The sequence below is a fragment of the Aplidium turbinatum genome, chromosome 4 (assembly GCF_918807975.1).
Source record: "Aplidium turbinatum chromosome 4, kaAplTurb1.1, whole genome shotgun sequence".
In the NCBI taxonomy this organism is placed as follows: Eukaryota; Metazoa; Chordata; class Ascidiacea; order Aplousobranchia; family Polyclinidae; genus Aplidium; species Aplidium turbinatum.
In genome coordinates this window covers 8,585,692-8,607,118 of record NC_137475.1, presented here as the reverse complement: position 1 = coordinate 8,607,118, position 21,427 = coordinate 8,585,692, and the positions used below count along the sequence as shown (strand labels likewise).

General features: G+C 36.2%; 3 protein-coding genes and 1 pseudogene across 4 annotated transcripts; 2 read left to right on the top strand and 2 right to left on the bottom strand.

Moving 5' to 3' along the window:
* On the bottom strand, positions 1-3,506 carry LOC145769473 (uncharacterized). Its single transcript, XM_082581118.1, has 4 exons — positions 3,367-3,506; positions 2,505-2,635; positions 1,639-1,714; positions 1-1,275 (listed from the first exon to the last, which is right to left on the bottom strand). The coding sequence occupies exons 1-4, from the start codon at positions 3,412-3,414 to the stop codon at positions 1,180-1,182; spliced, it is 351 nt and encodes a 116-aa protein (XP_082437244.1). The 5' UTR covers positions 3,415-3,506; the 3' UTR covers positions 1-1,179.
* Positions 3,507-4,720: 1,214 nt separating this feature from the next.
* On the bottom strand, positions 4,721-6,339 carry LOC145768874 (zinc finger MYM-type protein 1-like). The gene is made up of 2 exons (XM_082580480.1): positions 5,090-6,339; positions 4,721-5,045 (listed from the first exon to the last, which is right to left on the bottom strand). The coding sequence occupies exons 1-2, from the start codon at positions 6,337-6,339 to the stop codon at positions 4,721-4,723; spliced, it is 1,575 nt and encodes a 524-aa protein (XP_082436606.1).
* Positions 6,340-10,203: 3,864 nt separating this feature from the next.
* LOC145768438 (transmembrane protein 41A pseudogene) lies at positions 10,204-11,306 on the top strand (annotated as a pseudogene).
* Positions 11,307-11,524: 218 nt separating this feature from the next.
* Positions 11,525-20,115, top strand: LOC145768437 (NADPH-dependent diflavin oxidoreductase 1-like). 2 transcript variants are annotated; one of them, XM_082579929.1, is made up of 15 exons: positions 11,525-11,589; positions 12,030-12,105; positions 12,199-12,317; positions 12,803-12,914; positions 13,332-13,476; positions 13,838-13,968; positions 14,461-14,554; positions 15,091-15,182; positions 15,488-15,605; positions 16,117-16,252; positions 16,786-16,930; positions 17,355-17,494; positions 18,425-18,630; positions 19,163-19,364; positions 19,844-20,115. In XM_082579929.1, the coding sequence occupies exons 3-15, from the start codon at positions 12,214-12,216 to the stop codon at positions 19,986-19,988; spliced, it is 1,770 nt and encodes a 589-aa protein (XP_082436055.1). In that variant the 5' UTR covers positions 11,525-11,589; positions 12,030-12,105; positions 12,199-12,213; the 3' UTR covers positions 19,989-20,115. The 2 variants fall into 2 exon arrangements, with proteins under 2 accessions (XP_082436055.1, XP_082436058.1); XM_082579932.1 differs by lacking the exons at positions 11,525-11,589; positions 12,030-12,105 and having other exon boundaries at positions 12,298-12,414.
* The last annotated feature ends 1,312 nt before the right edge of the window (positions 20,116-21,427 follow it).

The following is a 21,427-nucleotide window of genomic DNA, read 5'->3' as shown; positions in this document are numbered from 1 at the left end:
TGATACCCTCATGTCGCCAAGAGTGCTCATATAATTATTGTATAGTTCCGATTAGCGTAGCCTACGGTTATTCAATTAAGTTGACTTATTCGGGGTTTGAGCCGAGTTTATTGTGCAAATTGTTCGTGAGTCCTGATCGTTGCCTTGACTTAACTTTTCTGGACAAGACCACAGCACTAGTTACATTATACATTGATTATATATTAATGTAATGGAACAATATGAACACTTTTCTCGTTTGAAACAAAAACAAGTGACCACTAACCAGGGACAGTTTTCTGGAAACCAACTTTCGGTGGTGACTCATAGGTTGGGAACCACTGCATTAAACAAAACTATTAAAACTGGGCTAGGGTGCAAAATAGCCTTGCTCTGACCCTGCAGGTGACGAATACAATTTTGGAAAAGCGACCTCCTTCGGAGTGCGGATTTTCCTCTGGGATCGATGTTTTTGTGACTTACTCCAACCTTGTTTGATGTGCTCAAATACAACGTTATGACAATATATGCCGATGACCCAGTTAGACAAGCGAGCAACTTTGTAACCAAAAAAATGGCAAGGTCGAGCAACGCTGGTTGAATTGTCGGTGTAAGATGCCCATGAGCAACGCAGTTCAAAGACTGCTCTCCATTCAGTAGCAATCAGTGGATGAAATTACTCACAAACAACATTTCTGCAGTCGGAAACTTCAATTTGTCAACTTTGACCGGGCTTGCGTCAGTGGCTCAGTCAAAGCCTATGAAAGCTTTCTCATTCTCAGGATTAACATGCTCACAATTAAACAAAAGATGCGCTACCGTCCAAATCTGCCTGCAAGCTTCTCTGCACAGTGAAAATATTAAGGTTTAGAGTCTGCCTTTGGTATTGTGCATGGTGTCTTGCACTATCTGCAGTTTGGCATTGTCAATGTAGACAATTGGTCGTCCTTGGGATGAAGACCAGAAGCTTCTTTGAATGAAAATGAATGAAAGATAAGCCTCGTGTTGTGCCACCAGCATGGAGACCCACCAATGAGATCACAGCCATTGTGACACGTGACCAACATCTGATGGCAACAGCGACTTGTCAAGCGCAAGATTGTAGCAACTGGTGCAAAACCTTCATGGACTCCAATCCCTTCGAAAATAAGGATCGTTGGCGAAATGCCATGTAAACATGGAAGCAACTTCTTTAATTCATCAATTACTGTGCACTTGTTTTCTTCTGGCCATTGGAAGAACATTAAAAACTCCCTGCATCATTCGATGATATACTACAGTGGATGAGGTTCCAACCTGAGAATAAAGAAAAATTACGTTAATTAACAGCAAGACAAAGCTTTGTAAAGTAATTGTAAGCAAAACAATTACCAATAAATGACTAAGACATTTTCAGTTAAGGTTATTGATATCACTGAAACTGCTACAAAAATGCTAATTTTTAAAATTTGTACCATGTGTAACTACCAGTAATCCAGTATGTTTATAATACCAGTTAATGGTGAACAATTGTATCACAATTTCATGAAACAAACCAGTAGGATTTTTTGGATATGTTGATGTAAAGAAATTGAATTTAAGCATACAGTGAGGTTCAATCACCATTAAAACACCATATAAAAAAATCAACTTTTAGATACTACATGACAAAGTACTAACAATTGCCAACAAAATTCCATGTTCAAACGTTTCCAATTCACCAGGGGGAGACAAAGAGTTGAACAAACATTGCAACCTGCAATATTCACAAAGCTAATTTCAACTATACTGTCATACTCTTAGAACGTCCTGTATGACATTTCAATACACTGCATTGGCTAACAATATTCCATGCCACTCAATAAGATCTAAAAAAATGCAAAAGTTGTTTTTGTGCCATTTCCACGCTCTTACTGAAAAAGTAATAAAGTGCTTCCAATGCTTTTTCAATCTTTGTTCTGGTTTTTCGATGTTAGGAGAAGTGAGGAACATAAATTTTATTAGGATCCATGTGTTGGGGGATGCAATCACATGAATAATATCAGTATAATAAAACAATTAGGTTCGGTTACTAAATAAAAAAAAAAATTGTAGAGCATTTGCCGCAGTAAAGGTGGCTTCATCAGTACTATAATTCTAATAGAAACATAACTACTTGATTCTATTTGAATAAGATTACTGATAAAGCTGCCATTATGGTGGCAATAGCAATATAAAGATGTTTATTTAATTACCTGACCTGACTGTTTGTATTTACTGATTTTATAATAATAGGTTGGACCTTTAGATTAAGTGGATGGGAAGCAAGAAAGTATATCATCATGTCCATCTTCAAGCCTGTCATGAAGTGTCTTACTGCGATCACATATGTACTGTTGTAAGGTTCTGGACCTACACTGTTCTAAGTATTACGCATGCACAGTTCCATCATGCATTGAATTCATCTTCATTAATGTTTACTTTTTAATATTCCAATATAAAAGAAATACAATATTAAACCACACAGTATATATACAAAAATAAACTCACAAAGATAACAAACCCACTCAAAATGTGAAATTTCATCTTGTAAATCACGAGCATATACAATCGATTTCAAAGAATCTTCACTTTCTTGAGCGATTATGTATGAAACATTGAGTTCTTTATTGTGGCATACAGTCACTTCATGCCAATGCTAAATGAAATACACTTCACATTAAAATATTAGTTTTGAGCCAATTTAACTATTTTGGACTGCATGATTGGCAGAACTTTTGACTGCAAAGGGAATGAAGTGATGGACAGTGCTGCTTTGACCTTTGGGCCACCATTACCAAGCTTATGCTAACAACATATCTATGTTAAATATTAATAATAATGCATACAGACTGGGTCTAGTTGTGTTTTGAGTTAGATACAATATTTGTATCGAAATACATATATATTTCCATTATGGTATGTGAGCCAATTTCAGCTGTACTTGCCTCCACAATAGTACAACCTTCCCTTACATTACTCTATTCATTTATTTCAAACTCTTATTAATCACTTTTAGCATGGTAAGTAAGGTGTTTGATTAAGAGAATATTTATTCTCAAACTGAGAAAGATTCTTTGAGAGCTTAATCCTTGCAGTTTCACATACTTGTAGAAGCTTTCAACAACTGATGCAGGCTTGGTCACTGAGATTGACAGAATAAAGTTTCTGATAGTTGTTGAACACAATGAACAGCCCTTAAAATGTGTTGCTTAAGCACGCACCCCGAGAGCTAAATCAGGTTGCTTATTCTTGCAGTTTCTTTGTGAACAGTCATCAATCAAAATTTATATCGATTTTTGTAGTTAGTATCTTTTTCGTCCCGGATGCGTTAATGACAAAAAATAAAATGATTGATGATTGATTGATTTACCATAATAAAGATCATACCTGGCAACCAGATAGATCCCTAAAAACTTTGTTGGTAGCTGAATCCATGATGGCACAAAAACTGAAAGTGTGGCTTGATTTACAAATCTATTTGCTAAACACAGGCCTACAATTCAACAATACTTTGAGCAACGGTTAGTCTTTTGTCTGTAAGAAAAGCCATATTTATACTTTGTGCAACAAATAGCAGCACATAAAAAAAGAAGATTGTAGTTTAGAGTCACGTCATTTGCAAGCTCTCCTTTAGCTATAAAGTCTGCTGCTTGACTGGCAGGTGTGACCGCAGGCGCAAAGGTAATATGTAAGCCTTGAAAAAAACATCAGCCAAATGAGCTGGTGTATGGAAACTGTCATATATCTGTTTGCTCAAATCAAGATTATAATATAACCATTTCAATAAATATACAAATAAATATAACCACTTAAATGAACTATCGTATTTCGACAAATAAAACTAAATCTAATAACCAGGCTTGATTTAGGCTACTTCAATTTAGGTGTATAACCTACAATAGTAATTGAATAAACTGAGTTTCACTTTTAGAAACATCACTGTTGTTTATTTTAAAAGCGTAGAAACAAATCTCTGTTTCAGCCAAACGCTGCGAGTTTGTTGTGTTAGACTGTTAGTATCCTAGCAAATTGTCGTAAGCTTTTAGAACACAGGTTGTGACAAATCGTCACTACCGTACTACAGTGAACCTGCAGCATCAAGAAAAAACAGGTCGTTTGTATCTACAAGTCATTGAACCAAACAGTTTAGGTCTTTGTCTTTGAACCAGGGCTGCCACTCTCAAAATTAAAAAACCACTAGATTGGACAAAAAAAACCACTAGATCAGGAAAAAAAACCACTAGATTGTTATCGCAACAACAAATGGCCATTTTTGTATCGCCAGACCTTTAATCAACGAAAAAATAGATGATTTTTATGTCTGTGTGCCATAATTGCTTTCATAAAGCCACTATTTGCTAAATATATACATTATAATCGCAATATGGAAAGTCCACATAGCATTGTTTTTACTCCGCTGCTGTTTCTAATTCATTTCACTCAATGACGACTTCATCCAAAAATAGTTCTAACATAGATTATTACACCAACACTTTAAATATGTCAACATGTTCAATCCTACTTCATTTGCTGCAACAAAAAGTCAGTGTGAAAACTTAATAGGCTACTGGGCAAAGCATAACAAGCACTTGAAAACATTATTACAAAGTGTGATAATTCACAAAACCTTTACTACACTGCCCTTGGCTGCGTAAATTGCACAACATCACAACATTTTGACAAGTTGCTATCATAAACAATATTTACGAATTAGCAATAAATAAATGATTCACAAAGTCTATTACAAAAGCTTGTCTGGCTCGGTGTAAATGTCATAAGCAGCATCACAACCTCCATTTTCTGGAAAAGACTTGACATATCGTTGATGAGGCTTGTGTGACTTTGCATCAGCTATCAAATTCTTCGTTGGTTTCCAAGAATAACACTCTGTATTATTCCTTGTAATTGCTTGCTTAGCAAGAAGTCTGTTGGCAACAGTTGATGCATGCATACTATTGGTTAACTTTGTTTTTACAATGTTAACTTGAGAAAATAGTCTTTCAACACATGCAGTAGAATGTGGTAATGCTAACAGACAGCACATCATTTTTGCCAAAGTTTTAAAACTTGACCATTTCCATTTTTAACCATTTTTAGTTTTAACCAAAACTCTGGTGGGTTAAGGTTATCAATATCATGGAGAGCATTGCATGCTTGAGGCAAAGCTTCCCATTCTTCTTGCAAATCATCTAAATCCTCTTCGTTAACAACAGAAGGAAAGTTGATAGCCAATGCTACCAACGATTTCACCTTTCTAGAACGAGATGTAGCAATTTTTGGGTCAACTGCTCGCAGCTGGGTCAAAATACTGTTGTCAGAGAATGAAAATCTCATTTTAATTTGGTTACATAATTCCACCAAAAATGACAAAATGTCCGTACGGAACTTCTCTTCTTTTCTTCCCAAAGGTTCTTGCAGCAACATGGCTTCACATCGCCCACCAACAGTAATCTCGTCATACCGTTTGTAATTATTTGGATTCGCAGGGTTAATGTCACCCAGTTGTGAAGAATCCATAATATTTTCTTTCATGAACAAGCTCAAAATGCAATGATATTCATCAGCAACCGTATTGAAGACTTGATGCAATCGAAATTCTTCAGATTGAAATTCTAAGTTCATGTTGTCAACTTTTTTTAAAACAAAATGCAGAAACAAAAGCATATGCTTTGTACCTGGAGTGTTCATGGTTTCATAAATAGACGAAGCACCATCAACCTTATCTGTCTTGGATTCTTCCAAAAAAAAGCACTTTAATGGCTCCCATTGTTCCAATACTCTTGCAATTACTTGCCGACGTGACAGCCACCTAGTTTGACTCAGTTTTAACATTTTATGTTTGACTGCTCCACACATTTCTTGTAGGCGAATAAAAGCGTGTTTTCTTTTGCTACTACGACAGAAGTAAAAACACACATTTTTAAGAAAACTTTCTAGCCAAGAAGGTAGGCGACTGCATGCATGGTTGGCACATAATGCAAAAGAATGGCAAACACACCCAACTACAAAAACTGAAGGAACGTCTTCTTTTAACTTGGCCTGAAAACCACTACGAGATCCGGTCATGGTAGCACAATTGTCACTTGCAAATCCAATTATGTTGGAAAGAGGAATACCTCTTTCCAACAGCAACTGCTTCACAAGGTTGTACAGTCCTTGACCTGAAGCATCAACCACCTCCACAACATCCAAAAGAGCATCAACAACTGTTGCAGAGTTTTCATCCAAATAGCGTACAATTATACCCAAAACTTGTTCAACTGCTATGTCCGTAGTTTCATCGATCAGGAGAGAAAAAAACTTTTTTTTGCAAATATTGTCAATGTCATGTCTTTCACTCCAAGCTATGCCATGTTGCATAAGATATGATGCTTTACTCTTTCCAAAAGTTATCTTTTGTGCAATTACGCTATCAGGAAAAGCAGCTTTTATTGTTTTCACAAGATGGTCACTTTACCGAAACGGTGTGTGATGCTCAGCCATAAATCCAGCTAACAAAAGCTCTGCTTTTATCACCTTTTCTTGTTGAGATATTTCTTGGGCACTTTTAAAAAATGTAGAAACATCAGCGGTTTTGAGTTTGGCAGCATTATTTTTTTTATGCTTAACACTGTCTTTGTGCATTAAAAGGCCACTTTTGTTTGGTTGTTTTAACTTTATATCGCAGACTTGGCATATTGCTGTATATCGATCAGTCTTGTCCGGTTTCAGCCAAGCTTTAAAATTGTCATCATTCAACCAATTCAGGTTAAAAGGTTGGCGATAAAAACTTTTTTTTTTTCGTGGTGGAGTTCTGTCACCACTTGCAACATCCTCACATATTTCTATATCTGACATAGCCTATGACAACAATCGAACTGTTAAGTAGAATAAAAGGGTCGGGCCTAGTTCACAAAATTGGGTTTGGGCCTCGGGGGGGGGAAGTTCTATTGACTATAAATAATTACCGTATAACTGACCCTGGGGGTCCTAGTCAGAGATTTCCAAAAATTTCTCCAAAGAGGCCGACTTTTTGGAAAGGCAGTTTTTATTTTGCCTCCTAATTCGCCAGCATTAACTGCACCCTAGACCTGCTCCTTCCTCTCATTTCCCTCTTCTCCCTTTAGTTGACCAGCGGTGGCTAAATAGGCCTACACCCTACAGATTTCGTGCAGCACTGCAGCTGTAGCAATTTCTAGATAAAGCCTACTGCCTGACAATGAGTCACTGACACTACTGACAGTAACCAGTATAACAACTTGTCTTGCCAATTGTCATTAACAAGCATCCAGCTCCAGCCATCAACGATCACCAAACATGAACAGGGTTTCCACATTTGGTTTGAAAAAGGGAATTTCTCATTCAGCAACCATTTTTAACAATGGTATCCAGGAAATAACTTAAAAAATATTATGCGATTTCAAGATTATAAAAAAACACTAGATTCTCCAAGAAAACCACTAGACCACTAGATTATTTCAAAAACCACTAGATCTAGCGGAAAACCACTAGGAGTGGCAGCCCTGCTTTGAACCCAAGAAGAATTCTGCAAGCCACGGAAGCTGGTCCAAAAGTGAAGACTGCCAGCTGTGGAGTGTGAAGTTTTTCACTGAAATTTAGATAATTTATCATATTTCCATGAAAAATAATTTTATTTTTAAGAAACGGTTCCTCCTGCAAAATCTCTTAGTTTCTCACAAATTTTCTTTTTCGTAAAATTAGAACTCAAATTTCCTCAGTTGAAGAAATTACCTCACAAAAAGTAAGTTAAGTTCAGGACATAGACTGGGCTTAACCACTGGCGTCTTCCAATTTTCCATGCTTCTCAAAGTTGCGTTTGCTTCAATAGAGCCACACGTAAACAAACAAACAGAATAAATAAAAAGTAAAAACAGTGCATTTAAGTTACAGCTGTTTGTTAGATTATGACACTATCAGGATGGTATCGTAGCTGAAAAGTATCCCAATTGTCACAAATGATGAAAAAAATCCCAAAATATGACAAAACTTGTTCAAAAAAGATTCAAAATCAAATCATTTCGGGAAATTTAAACAAAACTAAAGAAAAAAATTTTTAAATACTAAAATTTTGAAGCAACTCTAAAAATAGCCCAATTACGCAGGAATACTGTGAAACTGGCAACTCTGATGTTGCTTTGGAAAGGAACATATAAAATGATGACACAGCAGATTTTCTCTTGCTGACAATTTTCTCGCTAGAGCAAATTTTATTTTTCGACATGTTGCATTTTTCTGGCAATTTCAATATTTTGGCTAGGCCAGTCCATTGACTGTGTACTTTTATTATTCGAAGTGACTATTTTTCCACGCTAGTTGCCATGGTTGCGATCAAAATGCATTGTTTTGTTGCAGGTGTTGCAAGAGTTGGGGTTAGGGCTAGGATGAAGATGAACTTGACTGGTTGAAGTTATCTAAACTGCTAATCGATCAATGATTGTGGATAGAAATGTGATGAGATTGCGGTTTTAATTTCGGTTTGTTTTTGTTTCTGTCTATCACAGTGAGAAAACTATTTTATAATTAGCAGAGGTTTAAAAAAGGTAGTAGTGACAAAGTGCAATTGTTAAGATATGCTTGATATTAAACTAAGTAGGCCTATGCCATAGCCGATCAAGTCAAGAGATTAGTTGTTTATCATGCGTAGTAATCATTTCAAGTAGAAGTGTTATAAGATTTTTTATTTTTTATTGTCTTCTGTAGAGATGTACATTTATTAAATTAAATCTATAGATTTAATATTTGTGGTATTCAGTGTGATTAGAATGTTCCAAGCAATGCAGCATGTGGCAGATGAACAATGCTAAAAAAACATATTGACACTGTCTGCTTTGTAAAGCGCTGAGGAGCAACGCATTCTGCGATGGATACAGCGCTATATAAAAACTAACATTATTATTATTATTATTTGTTAGGCTATTATTTATTTGTTATTTATATATTTGTGGTAGACCACAAATATTAAATATCGTGTGGTTGCTTGGTTTTGGTTGTATATGTCTGTAGTTGAAGAAAGTGACCTCTTTACCAAAATTGTATCACAAATATTAAGACAATTAATTTCTCTCTAATGTTTAATTTTTAAAATGACATCAAATATCTTAAAATTTTTAGTATGTAATCCCAATGAGGATTAATGCAGCGTTTGTGGCTTTTCTTATGCTTCCTTGCACCTTATTGCCATTGTAAATGTGTTTGTTAGTAATTTGAAACGCTGGCTGGAATTTTGGCGTTTCTTTAAGAATTTGTACCGTTTATTAGGGATTTGAAGCGCCAACAATATCATAATTGTGCGTTCTCTTGCAATCGGCAGTTTGATATACATATTTGTAATTTTATGTTTTTTTAGCATTGTTCATCTGCCGCATGCTGCATTGCTTGGAACATTCTAATCACACTGAGTTTCGCTTAAATCAACCATCTATTGTGAAACTAAAATCAGTATTATATGGTTTTTCTCAGTCATTGGATGATGTGTTAATTTCAGTCAGTTCACCACGGATTTTTTTTCTTGAAAGTCACAGTGTCAGTTCAGTTATGGTTGTAGTTTAATTTCATGTTCTGAATCATAATTTCAACTCAGTTCATTTCATTCTGATTGTCATCAAGATAGACATTATTTAGCTGCAACGTTTTCGATGTGGAAATTTGTTGTTTTCATTGCAATAAACTTATATATACTCGGGTGCAACCTAGTTCGTACCTTGAACCATTCGTACAGTCAGTTCGTACCCTGAAAAGATCAAGAAAAAAATTTAAAAAAGCCGAAGTTGCTGATCGCAGTTTAATCATATTAATAGCACAAAGCCGAAGTCGCTGATCGGAGTTTCCCCAAACAATTTGAAACAAACTCGAGGGTTAGAGTTAACGGAAACTGCGGTTAGCGGAAACTGCAGAAAAATGTTTGCGGAAACTGCGATCAGCGAAGGTTAGGGTTGGAGCATAGATTACTCTATGGTTAGAGTTAGGGTAAAGGTTAACTGCGATCAACGACTTCAGCTTTTTTTAATTTTTTTTCTCGATCTTTTCAAGGTACGAACTGTTCATGGTACGAACTAGGTTGCATCCTATATACTCGCAGAAAACGAAGGTATCATTCTCAGATCATGCCCACTACCATGCGTGTACTCGGGATGTTGATGTAGCAGTTACAGCTAGTTATGGGCGTACGCTACAGACAGTTCGACATCCGCTACAATTAACTTTTATTATTTTCATTTCAGCAATGCATTGTATAAAGCAAGCTTTACTTATTAAGGCATCTGATAAAAATTTTTGCACTAAATTATGATTTGCAAAACTGATGGTTCCACTGAAGTCTATTCTTGGGCTGGGGTCTATATTTGGAATATGTACATTATGGATGTACTTCTTGTCAAAGCAGTTTCAAAGCAACACTGAAATACACTTTCCAAAAGATTTTGAAGATTTAAAACATTTGTCAAATTCATTAAAAGAAAGTCAAAAAAACAATTATGGCCTTGTGATTATTTGGTTTTGCTCAGCATACTTATATAAACAAACTTTTGCCATTCCAGGGTCTCTATTGGCTAACACACTAGGTGGTGCAATATTTGGCAGTTGGGTTGCTTTTCCTCTAGCTTGCTTTTTGTCGTCAACTGGTGCTACTTTTTGTTTCTTGCTGTCTAAATATTTTGGATATGATTTGCTCATCCATAGTTTTTCTTCGCAAATTGCATCAATGCAGCAAAAAGTCAATGAAAATGAAGGCAATTTGTTCTACTTTTTGCTTTCAATTCGTTTATTCCCAGTCACCCCAAATTGGTTTCTAAATGTTACTTCACCAATCATTGGAATACCAATTCTTCCTTTTTATTTTTCAGTTTTATTTGGTCTTATTCCTTACAACTTTGTTTGTGTGCATGCTGGTGACGTTATATCCACAGTCTCTTCAACTGATGACATTTTTTCTTTTTCAACATTGTTTGGAATGTGTCTGATTGCCCTTGTTGCTTTTCTTCCTGGAATGATCATCAGAAATCAAAGATTTACAGATGAAACAGTATAACTAAATGCAACACTTTCTTGCCCAAATATTTATTTGAAGTTTTGTATTGCATTACCTGTACTTTCCTCTGCTTTTGTTTGTTTCTTAACACTGTGTAGTTTGTATTATTTATTTCCTTAAAAATATAACATACTGTTTGATAACCGGATATTTCTACGAAGATTTTTATTGAAAACAATAAAAATGGTAAATTGAGAAGGTTGTGCAAATATTGTTTTGTATTTTATTGTATATTGTTTTTTATGTTTACCCAATAATAAGGCAGACAAAACAAACGTGATATTTTCATTTTATTCTTAGATATGATTTAAATGTCAATGCTACAGCTTCAAAAGCTGAAAGCCTTTAGTTTCAATTCATCTAGTTTAAATTTTGTCTTGACGTCAAAGTTCTTAAGCACTACAGTGACAAAAAATAAACAGTCTACAACATTAACGGAATTAGATAATGAAATTATTTTTCGACATGACAAGGCAGTAAGAGAAAACCAGCCGTTCTACGAAGATCCAGAAACTAAGTACATTGTTTGGACTGAAGTAAAGCACTTAAAAAGAGGAAAGTGTTGTGGATCTGCCTGCCGTCATGTTAGTAGTTTGTTTCGGTTCGACTGGTGTTGTTTAACATGTACTGGCTGTGCAGCTGTTGCAATCCCTACTCTAACTTGGTCAGATACTAACTTAGGCTAGAAAAAGCTAATAAATTAAATGAATGCATATCGATGTAAGTGGCATGTTTACAATTTTTCTACAGCCAACCAACGGAACATTTATGTATGTTCATTTATTAAGAAAAATTGTTCTGCATTTTGATATTTAAGTTCAGAATAGACATCTTGTTTAATCATGGGCTCTTTGGATACAAAATATTAGTTTTGGACATGTCAGGGAAATGACATTCAAATTCTATTGATATATATATACAAGGATAAACTAAGATGTTTCAGCTTTCCTGGTTGAAATATTTTTATTGTAACTACATTACCATAATTCTAGTGTTTTTTTAACATATTTTTTAATTGTTTTAGTGTCCTTATCAACACACAGGAGTGAAAGATTCCTTGAAAACTAAAGTTTACAACGGGTTCTTTTACAAATAATTCGGTAAGAGTAGCTGAAAAGTAGCCTACATAAATGCATATAGATTGATTTGGGTAAGCGCCTAACATATCTAAAACTTACACTCATTGATTTTAGCCATCTGGACTCAATATGGATAAACGTTATTCACTGTTGGTTTTGTATGGAAGTCAGACAGGCACAGCCGAAGAAATAAGCGAAAGGATTGTCACGCAAAGCAGAGGTTCTATATTCAAGTAACTTGCAGCTCTTGATCATGTTCTGGTTGTAAAATAAGCTTGCGCTCATTTGCTCTGCTTGCAAAAGTGGGTTGTCGCATGGGCATGAAACAAGGTTTGCTTGCTTAGTGATTGTGCAATACTGTACTGACAAGTCATGCTATTCTGACAAAAAAATGAAAAAAAATTACAATAAATTAAAGCATTGACAGGTATTCTTGATTAAACAATTCTACATCTTTTGAATTTTTTTATGAGTAACATGTGTTATTGAGAAGCCTTAAAAGAAGATTATAACATCATAGGCACATAGTACAGTACTTTTGAACAAACTCCACTCTAATATTATGTTTAATGTGAATCGCTACTGTTGTGTTCACAAATTATGTCCTAACAAAAGGTTTAAAAGGAAAATTGTGACATGTGATTGAAAGTTTCTGTTTTGCAACTGAAGCAGAATAATCTGAATCCTTGACTTGGAATGCCAATTATGTTTCTTGTAGATGCACATGTTCAGCTATTGATGACTATAACATTGACAATTTGGTGAATGAAAAACTCATCATTTTTGTCTGCTCCACCACTGGCCAAGGGGAACCACCCGATAATATGAAGGTATGGCAGGACTTGCACAATAGGCTACTTCGTATAACAAAGCACAATTGTATCTAGTTTGCGTTGTTTCATATAGAGGTAGAGATTGATTATATTGCTCTACTTGCACTGTAAGCGATACTTCTACACAGTGAACCCTTAACATCAAATACAAGAATTAACCTAGACTCACGTCATTCGCGTTGAAGCCATTCGAATCTCGTCATAAAGACGTGATCTAGCAGCGTCAAGGTTGTTCGAACTGCGTCATAAATAGTATAGCATTCAATAGTTTAAAAATTTACAAGAAAAGTGGCTTTTTCAACTATGCTTAGCCCATGCTAAGGTTGGTATAACCATTTAGCAAAATATAGAAATACTTTTTATGCAATCATTATGCCTATAATTAGACTTTCAGTTGTAATTGTGTATTTTCAGAGATTTTGGCGATTTATAATGCGAAAGAATCTTCCTGGGTCCTGTCTCGCTGACGTCCGATTTTCAGTTTTGGGTCTTGGCGATTCCTCCTATCCAAAATACAATTTTATAGGAAAAAAGTTATTCAAAAGGCTGCAGAACTTAGGTAAGCATGTAATGGGGTTGAAATCTTTTTTTGTCATCTTGGGCAAAGGTATCTTTAACCAAAAAAGGAGCAGCTGCTTCAAAGAAACAATTTTTATTCGCATGTTTGGGATGTAGGTTATGGTAAGTCCCATCCTTGAATCTAAACATCCGGAGATGTGAAGGTTAGGTCAACACTAGCGAGAGCAGTACTAACCTTCAACAACTGCGCCCACCCATTGAATTACGCCCTAAATAGAGGAGAACAGTGTTTTTCAACAACCAGCGCCAGGAGTCGAACCAGGATTGCACAATTGGAAAGCGAACGCCCACCGCCGATGGGATGTATGCTTGCATTTGATTTCCTCATTTTATATTTTCAGGAGGACAAGCGTTCTTAAATTTAGGATTAGCTGATGATCAACATGACTGGGGTCCGGATGCTGTGGTTGATCCTTGGATCACTGACATGTGGAAAACGTTGATAGACTTATTTCCATCCGAAGAGGAAAAGGTGTGTTTTTTAGCGTCAATCTCCATTGTTGTGTTTCAATCTCCATTGTTGTGTTTCAATCTCCATTGTTGTGTTTCATGTTTTCAAATGAAAGTTTCATATTTGTGAATATAGAGGAACTTGTATTTCATCCGAGGTGAGTTCGGAACTTACGTACATCACCAATTATGAACAATAAAGTCACCCTGTCTATTAGACAGTGTCTAGGCGTATTGAATGAGCAGGCGCAGCCGTGCGATATGCCGCACTTGAAGGATTACAGACAAAATAACCATTAACCGGATAACAATTTTTTCAAAATATGCCAATAAATTTACAAATGTTTGGTTTCAAGTGTACTCCAACAATTATCCAGTCCGAATGAAGCCTCCGGGCACTCTGGTGTCACGCCAGGAGTCAGAAAACATGAACCGTGATAATTCGAAATAGCAGCCTTCCATTATCCCTTAGCCCAACCCCTGGTTTTGTATTAACAACAGTTATTTTTTTCAGTTGATCAGTCCTTTGGGAAGTTCTTTACCCCCACCAAGGTTTCGTGTGTACTCATGCGAAACGACTGCTCCTCATGACAATAAACGGCAAAAGGGTTTGTGTAGTTCTTTGGTTTTATGACTTTTTGCAACTGCGGTTTGAGTTGCAGTGAATGTAGGTTCGATACCATGTCGGGTCAAATCATTAATTTTTTTTTAAATGACAATGAATTTCAATCCTACAGTGTGTCACTCAGCTTTGAGAGTATAAATTCCGTTCCGCATTTGCTTTCCACATACAATTTCACCTTTCAACACACTTTTAAAGCTTAATTTTAAAATATATTAATTGTTCTTAAAAATCTACTTCTTTCTATAAAAAGATACTCATTTACCTTAAAATCATGTAATTTGCTCGCCTTGTTTTTTAATGGCGGTTGTACTTGCCGACAATGTCACAATAGAGTTTGATCCTTAGTAGATTCGAAGTTTGCATGCAGTTTGTATTTCCCAACTCTACGTACTGTATATGTCAGTTATGAAGTACCGCTGTACTACAACATTTATTAAGAGAGCCGAGAGCGTTATGCAAAATAGGTCTCGTTTGCAATGGTTTGTGTTTTAATGGGCAGTCTATGCTTTATTCTTTCAGATGATGTTAAAGATGCACACTACAATAGAAAGAACCCCTTCCTTGCGTCTGTTAAACAAAACGTTTGTGTTACAAGTCCATCCCACTTCCAAGTAAGAAGACCATAATGTTACTTTGTGTTGCGATCATAATATTGCTCGACTATCAGGAAGAACGCTCCTTTCTAGTTGAGGTTTTGTTTGTTACCGCGTTTTATGTGATAAAACCGTAAAATCGAAATCCATATTTGCGATATTAGAATTTGCAACTGATGCTTGCAATCACGATTCCACACTTTTGTTATTGTTGACTGAAAGAAATTGTTATGTCTTCAACTCTTTATTATCTTTTGTTATTTTGTGTTTATTTACTTTCAGTTTGACCAAGACGTTTTTTGATGTTATGTTTAATTTCCAAGGAAACGAGGTTGTTGAAATTTGACATCTCCTCAGCTGAAGAGAAGATGAAATATGACCCTGGAGATGTTGCGATGGTGATGCCATCCAACATCGATGAAGATGTGGAAGAGTTTTTAGGTAAAATAGGGTTTTGCATCGTTATATTACAACACTTTACAATACGAGGAGCTGTAGTATTGTGTTCAAAGCGGTCGATTCTCAATTGAAAATTCTTGGGCAGAAAAAAGCATTCAGAATTCAATCCAGGCAGTTCCGCATGCTTACGGAGTTTTTGAACCACTTATACAGGCCCCGTTAACGAGGTTTACCGTTGTTCCATTTGCTAATGCTCATCAACGCAAATCATTACATTTTATTTGCACTTCTTCGTTTGAGCTTCTGGGCAGAGGGTTTATCTGTTTACCACTCAGGTTCACGATGTTCCTGGACTACTGGAAGGCTACTAGAGAGCAACCAGTGTTTGGTTTCATCCTCTAATACACCCAGACGTTCATTGCTGTGTTAAGATTAATTTAAAAGCAACTAAGATTTTGAAATCTTGAAAACCGACTTCGTTTTGTTGTCACCGGCAAGTTGTCTTCACTAATATTGTAGCGATTTCTTCATCATCTGCTTCCATTGTTTTCAGATATTGTCCCGTTTGAAGCGGACGTCCCTTATGTCTTCCAGCCGACTGACGATAGTGACGTTATGGTATCTGTTAACAGGCCTGTTACTTTGAGAGAGTTGGCCAAGAAGTGTTTTGACTTCATGTCGGTACCCAGGTAATAAACCCAGGACTTTCAGCGATTGATGGTGACGGTCTGAATATTCATCCGCATAGTATGAAAGCTTTTTTAGACAATTATTTAGCAGTGTTTAACCTTACTCACTTTGGTAAAAGTAGCATCCACATTAAAACAGCCTGGGAGACGGGCACGTAGAAATCAGAGGTGTTTGGAGTCATCATTGAATCTAAACTCTAATCCGATTCCAAACGCAAAACATTAACCACAATCCAGATTTTTTTTCCTGGCCGTCTACTTATACTGCTTGGGAAATAAAACCATAGAAATACACAAAAATATCAACTATACGCCAAGTACAGCGTAAATATTTGCATGTTAAAAATATCATCTAGCATAATAATAGTCAGACTCCGGCACCTAAATACTGCAAAACTCCGGCTCCTGTACGTGTACAGTTGTACACCTCCGGTGGAAATACTGAGTTTTGAAATTCTTTGTGCTTTTAGTTGAAGTTCCCCCACCCCTTTTTTTGACTCCGGTTTGATTTCCATGTTGTCTAAACTTTTCAGGAGGAACTTTTTTCAGTTGCTTTCGCACTTCTCTACCGACGAAAACGAAAAAGAAAAACTACACGATTTCGGAACACCAGAGGGCACTGAAGATCGGTATAGTTACGCCAATCGACCTCGGCGAAATATTTTGGAAGTTTTGCAAGTGAACGAATGTTTACATTTTTTTCTGTTTTGCCCAGCAAAAAGTATTGCTAAATATCTTCGCACTGTACTGATATATCATGTTACCTTTGGCTTAGAATTAGCAACTTTTGCAAGAGCTTTCAATTGACATTAGCTTTGTTTTTTGAAGAATGATTATTTTTAAAACCGATTGATAGCGCACAATGTCATGTCCTTAGTTGCCTATTTAAAAACACGCTGGAGTTTAGATTTGTTTTAAAAATCTGAACATTAGAAGTACAAAAGCACGTCGACTAACCCAGCCTCAACATCTATGTCTTTTACACATTGATTAAATATTTATAGAATGGAATAATCAATTTGTGATCAACAATATTTCATTAAGACTCTTTCCTTTGTCAACGTGATGTTATTTCTGTTCAATAAACTACCACCATCGACAGGATTTTCATCTCACATGCAAGGATATTCCGCTAGAGAGGATATTTGATTTATTTCCTTTGATCCGGCCAAGAGCGTTTTCTATCGCGTCATCACCTACCTGCCACAAGGGGGAGCTACATCTTCTAGTCGCTGTTGTCAAGTATGTTCAATTGATATGCACTGTCGGCAGAAAACCTCATCAAAAGGCCTTTTTTCAACTAGAAATCGAAGAGCGACTATGCTGCAATGCTACGGAGAGCAAACAAGAAGCGTTTTGCATTAACTGAAAGGAGAGTGATCTTTCCGAGCATAACCTCACGAAATTAAGAGTGTTTCCAACTTCAGTGTAAAGAGTAATAATAAAAAATAATTAACAAGTTATCGCAATGTTTGCTAAAGAAATGCACCTTTTATAAATGTACTCCCAGGGATATCTAAACAAGAGGATACGAAGGCTTTTATTACGTCTGACAATAGAAGGGCTTTTGTTTATCGTAAATAATCTCTGTTCATTGTAAAATGACAATTTGCACCAATAGTAGTTTAATAAATCTTGTTATGATAACCTACATTGCACTATTAGCATCAGGCCTGGATACTCACCGCAAGTTCATGGTTACTTGTTAATTCAATGACCCATACTTGCTTTACATCCAGCCTACTGCAAAGGCTTTGTTAAGAAAAACAGCTTACTGGTAGGTTTTCAACTGTCTTTCCAAACAAGTATTCTTTAAATATGTTCTACGTAACATTTGCTAACTGTCTTCTGTAGCTGACTGTACCAGCTGCACTGGTGTCGTGAAAATATGACAATCGCTGCGAGCCTTCGTATCCCCTTCTCTAGATATCCCTGTGTACCCAGCCTTGTTCAAGTTATCAAAGACAGCAAGACAAGTTTATTTCTCAGCAGCAGGAATTGACAGTGATAGACACGTGTTTCGCCTATTGCAAAAGTTGAAAGTAATTTCTTCAAATTTCAACATGCTAACCGTCTTTGGCTAATTTTTTAAGGGAATTTCTACAAGTATCTCGATCTAACCTTTGATTGGATTTTATTTGTTCAATTTTCATATTTTAAATATTTTGCTAGATACAAAACCAGATTGCACAAACATAGAAAAGGACTTTGCTCTACCTGGATGGCTTCGTTGCAAACCGGGTCAAAAATACCGCTGTGGGTTAAAAAAGGGGGGATAAATTTCCCATCTCATAAGCCGTGTATTCTGGTGGGTCCTGGCACTGGAATTGCCCCATTTCGGGCTGCTGCTCACGAAAGGTCCCGAGATAACAAGAATGGTAAGACTTCATGCATTTAATAATGATAAAAAACGACTTTTTTTCTTCTGATAAATAAATATTAAAGTACACAGAATGACTGTTTTGTAGGTGTATTTTCTTCCACTTAATAACTCTATGTGTTTATGCCTTTGAGACGGAATTTTTGTTTGTAGAATTTTCTCTTTTGTGCAGTTTTTATCGAGAGAACATTTAACTTTACGTGTTGACGCAATAGCCCACCAGCGGTTAGCACGTTTATTTTCTATTCTGGAGACTTGGGTTCGATTCTTGGGTCGATCACACACCACTGCTCTTTGAATTGAATATGCGATTATGCATGTGTTTTGTTAAAGTTACGGCAACTGGTCATTTTACATTTCTACCGTTCATTCAACCTTCTGGTCTATATGTCCGTCAAGTTAATTCCTTTAATTTCTTTAGTTCACACTTTGATCAGCTATAGAGTTTATCAATAAAAATTATTTTAGTTGTTTTTTTGTTTTTTTTTTGCAGAATTTGATCAATTTTAACGTTGTATTTTCCATTTCAGAGACTGTCGTATTTTTTGGTTGTCGTAACAAAAATCACGATTTTTACTTCGAAGACGAATGGGATAAACTTCCAATCAAGTTTTACCCGGCTTTCTCAAGAGACCAAGACAAGAAAATCTATGTCCAAGACAAGATTCGTGAAAATTCCGCGTACTTGTGGAGCCTAATCAATGATAAACAAGCCAGTGTATTTATTGCCGGGTACACCAATTGTGAACTTTTCTCTAGCCTAGGGCTGCCAAGTTTTCACAGTTTTCACTCTTTTTAAAGACCGAAATGACAAAGACGATGTACTCGTTTGAACCAATATAAACTGCATGATTGTAAGGTTAAAAATTTTGGCTACCCCACGAGCTGCATAAGATTATGGGATTTGTTGTATGAGGCTGTTAAATGTGTCATAAATCTCACTCGTTAACTTATTGCTTCTATCAGAGAGAGGTGTTGCTTCAAATCATATCTTTCTTTGTTTTCTAGAGTTATCTTGGTCATTTTTTTTACTGTTAGTGATAAAATCTTTCAATATAATGAATGATAGTTACGTTTCACAATAGAATGTACAATGGCAAAATTTCTGACCAAAATTTTTTCAACACGCCAAACAAGGTGTTTCTTTAACAATTTGATTTCCTTATCCAATAGTTAAACTTAGTTAAAGTTAAACTATTTTTCTATTACAGCAATTCGAAGAACATGCCCGATGACGTCAAAGCGGCTTTTCTTGACGTTTTTCGTCGTCATGGTAACATGACGTCAGAAAATGCCAACGAGTTTCAAGAAAAGCTTCAGCAGAAAAAACGATACCAGCAAGAAACTTGGTCCTAGTCAACTTTTGGCGTTAATTAGACGTAAAACTGATGCGATTTAATATATATCTGAAGTTTTTTTCGATGTGTCATTTATATTTTAGATTTGTACTGTCATATGAGTTTTTCGTAAATATATTCAATGAATACAATTTTTGGTGGAATATCTATCTCCCAAAGTTATTTAATTATATCCGGTAAATGTCTGCAGAGCAGGCTTTAAATCCATTCATCGTACACAATGTGCAGGCTGCAGCCGATATGATTGTGGAGTCCCGTTGTGCATTAAGCACCTGTTTTTTTTATTAGGATTATATTTTGCGTTGAAGTATTATACAACTCTCAGTGTGTAAGGTTAACACAGGGACATTTCAATGACAATTTCCATTCCAGCAGCTCGTCCCATCGTGTGGGTCGTTTATTGATCTGTGGTTGAAGATACAGTAGTTCAGTTTGTTTTTATTTCTAAACATCACAACGAAAAAACAATATATGACAAACATAGCAGAGGTCTAGAAAAAGGTAGAAGCGACAAAACGCGGACGTTATGACGTGCATGATACCAAAGCAGGACAATCAGTTTAAAATGTACGGTCGCAACACCTCAGCAGACAGTGACCAAGGAAGCCAATCTTCGTGTCCACTTGCAGGCATACCATTAAGTGCCCTGCCACCTGTTCTTGAGCGTCGTAACCCCAAAAGGCTCTGACCATTCTTCTATGCGATTTAGTTTTAGAAGCATCATACCTCCAACGAAGCAGAGTTTGTTGAAAGAAATGGGGTATACCTACCTATAGGCCATGCGTCCAAAAAGACAAAGCTTTTATTAGGAGTTATCCCCAGAAAAAAATTGTTTCAGTTTTACGTTTTATTTCTGACCATCAAAGCAAAACATAATAGGCTACTATTTGCCGTAACATAGCAGAGGTTTGGAAAAAGGTAGAAGTGATAAAACGCGAACGTTAAATCGAGATCGAAATGATTCACTAAATGCAGTAATTTGGCTCCGTCTCAACACCTTAAAACAATTTTTAAATGTGACAAAAATCTCAAAAACAGGTGTCGGAGAAAAAAATTGTAGTAGGCTAGGCCAGGGGTCCCTGACCACCGGGTCGCGAGAACACACGTTCAAAATGGCCGACAAGAGTGCGAGTTGTTTGAAAGTAGGCTAGTGCTTGATCATGATGGAAACAATTTATTGCAGCCATGCACTAAATAAGTAGGCTACAAGTGAATATTGCCTGTTGTAGGCTACTGTATATCTGTTAAAGCAGTAACGCATCTAAGAAAGACCACTACTAGTGGGCCACTAGGTCACGTACCTCCCTCACAAAGTCGAAAAAACACTTAAATTATCTACAGTTTTGCACCATTTTCTCACAAGCTCTATCCCATATGTGTTATTAACCTGATGGATGGCATTGGGTACTTATGGTTTCAGCAGTGAACTAAAAAAAT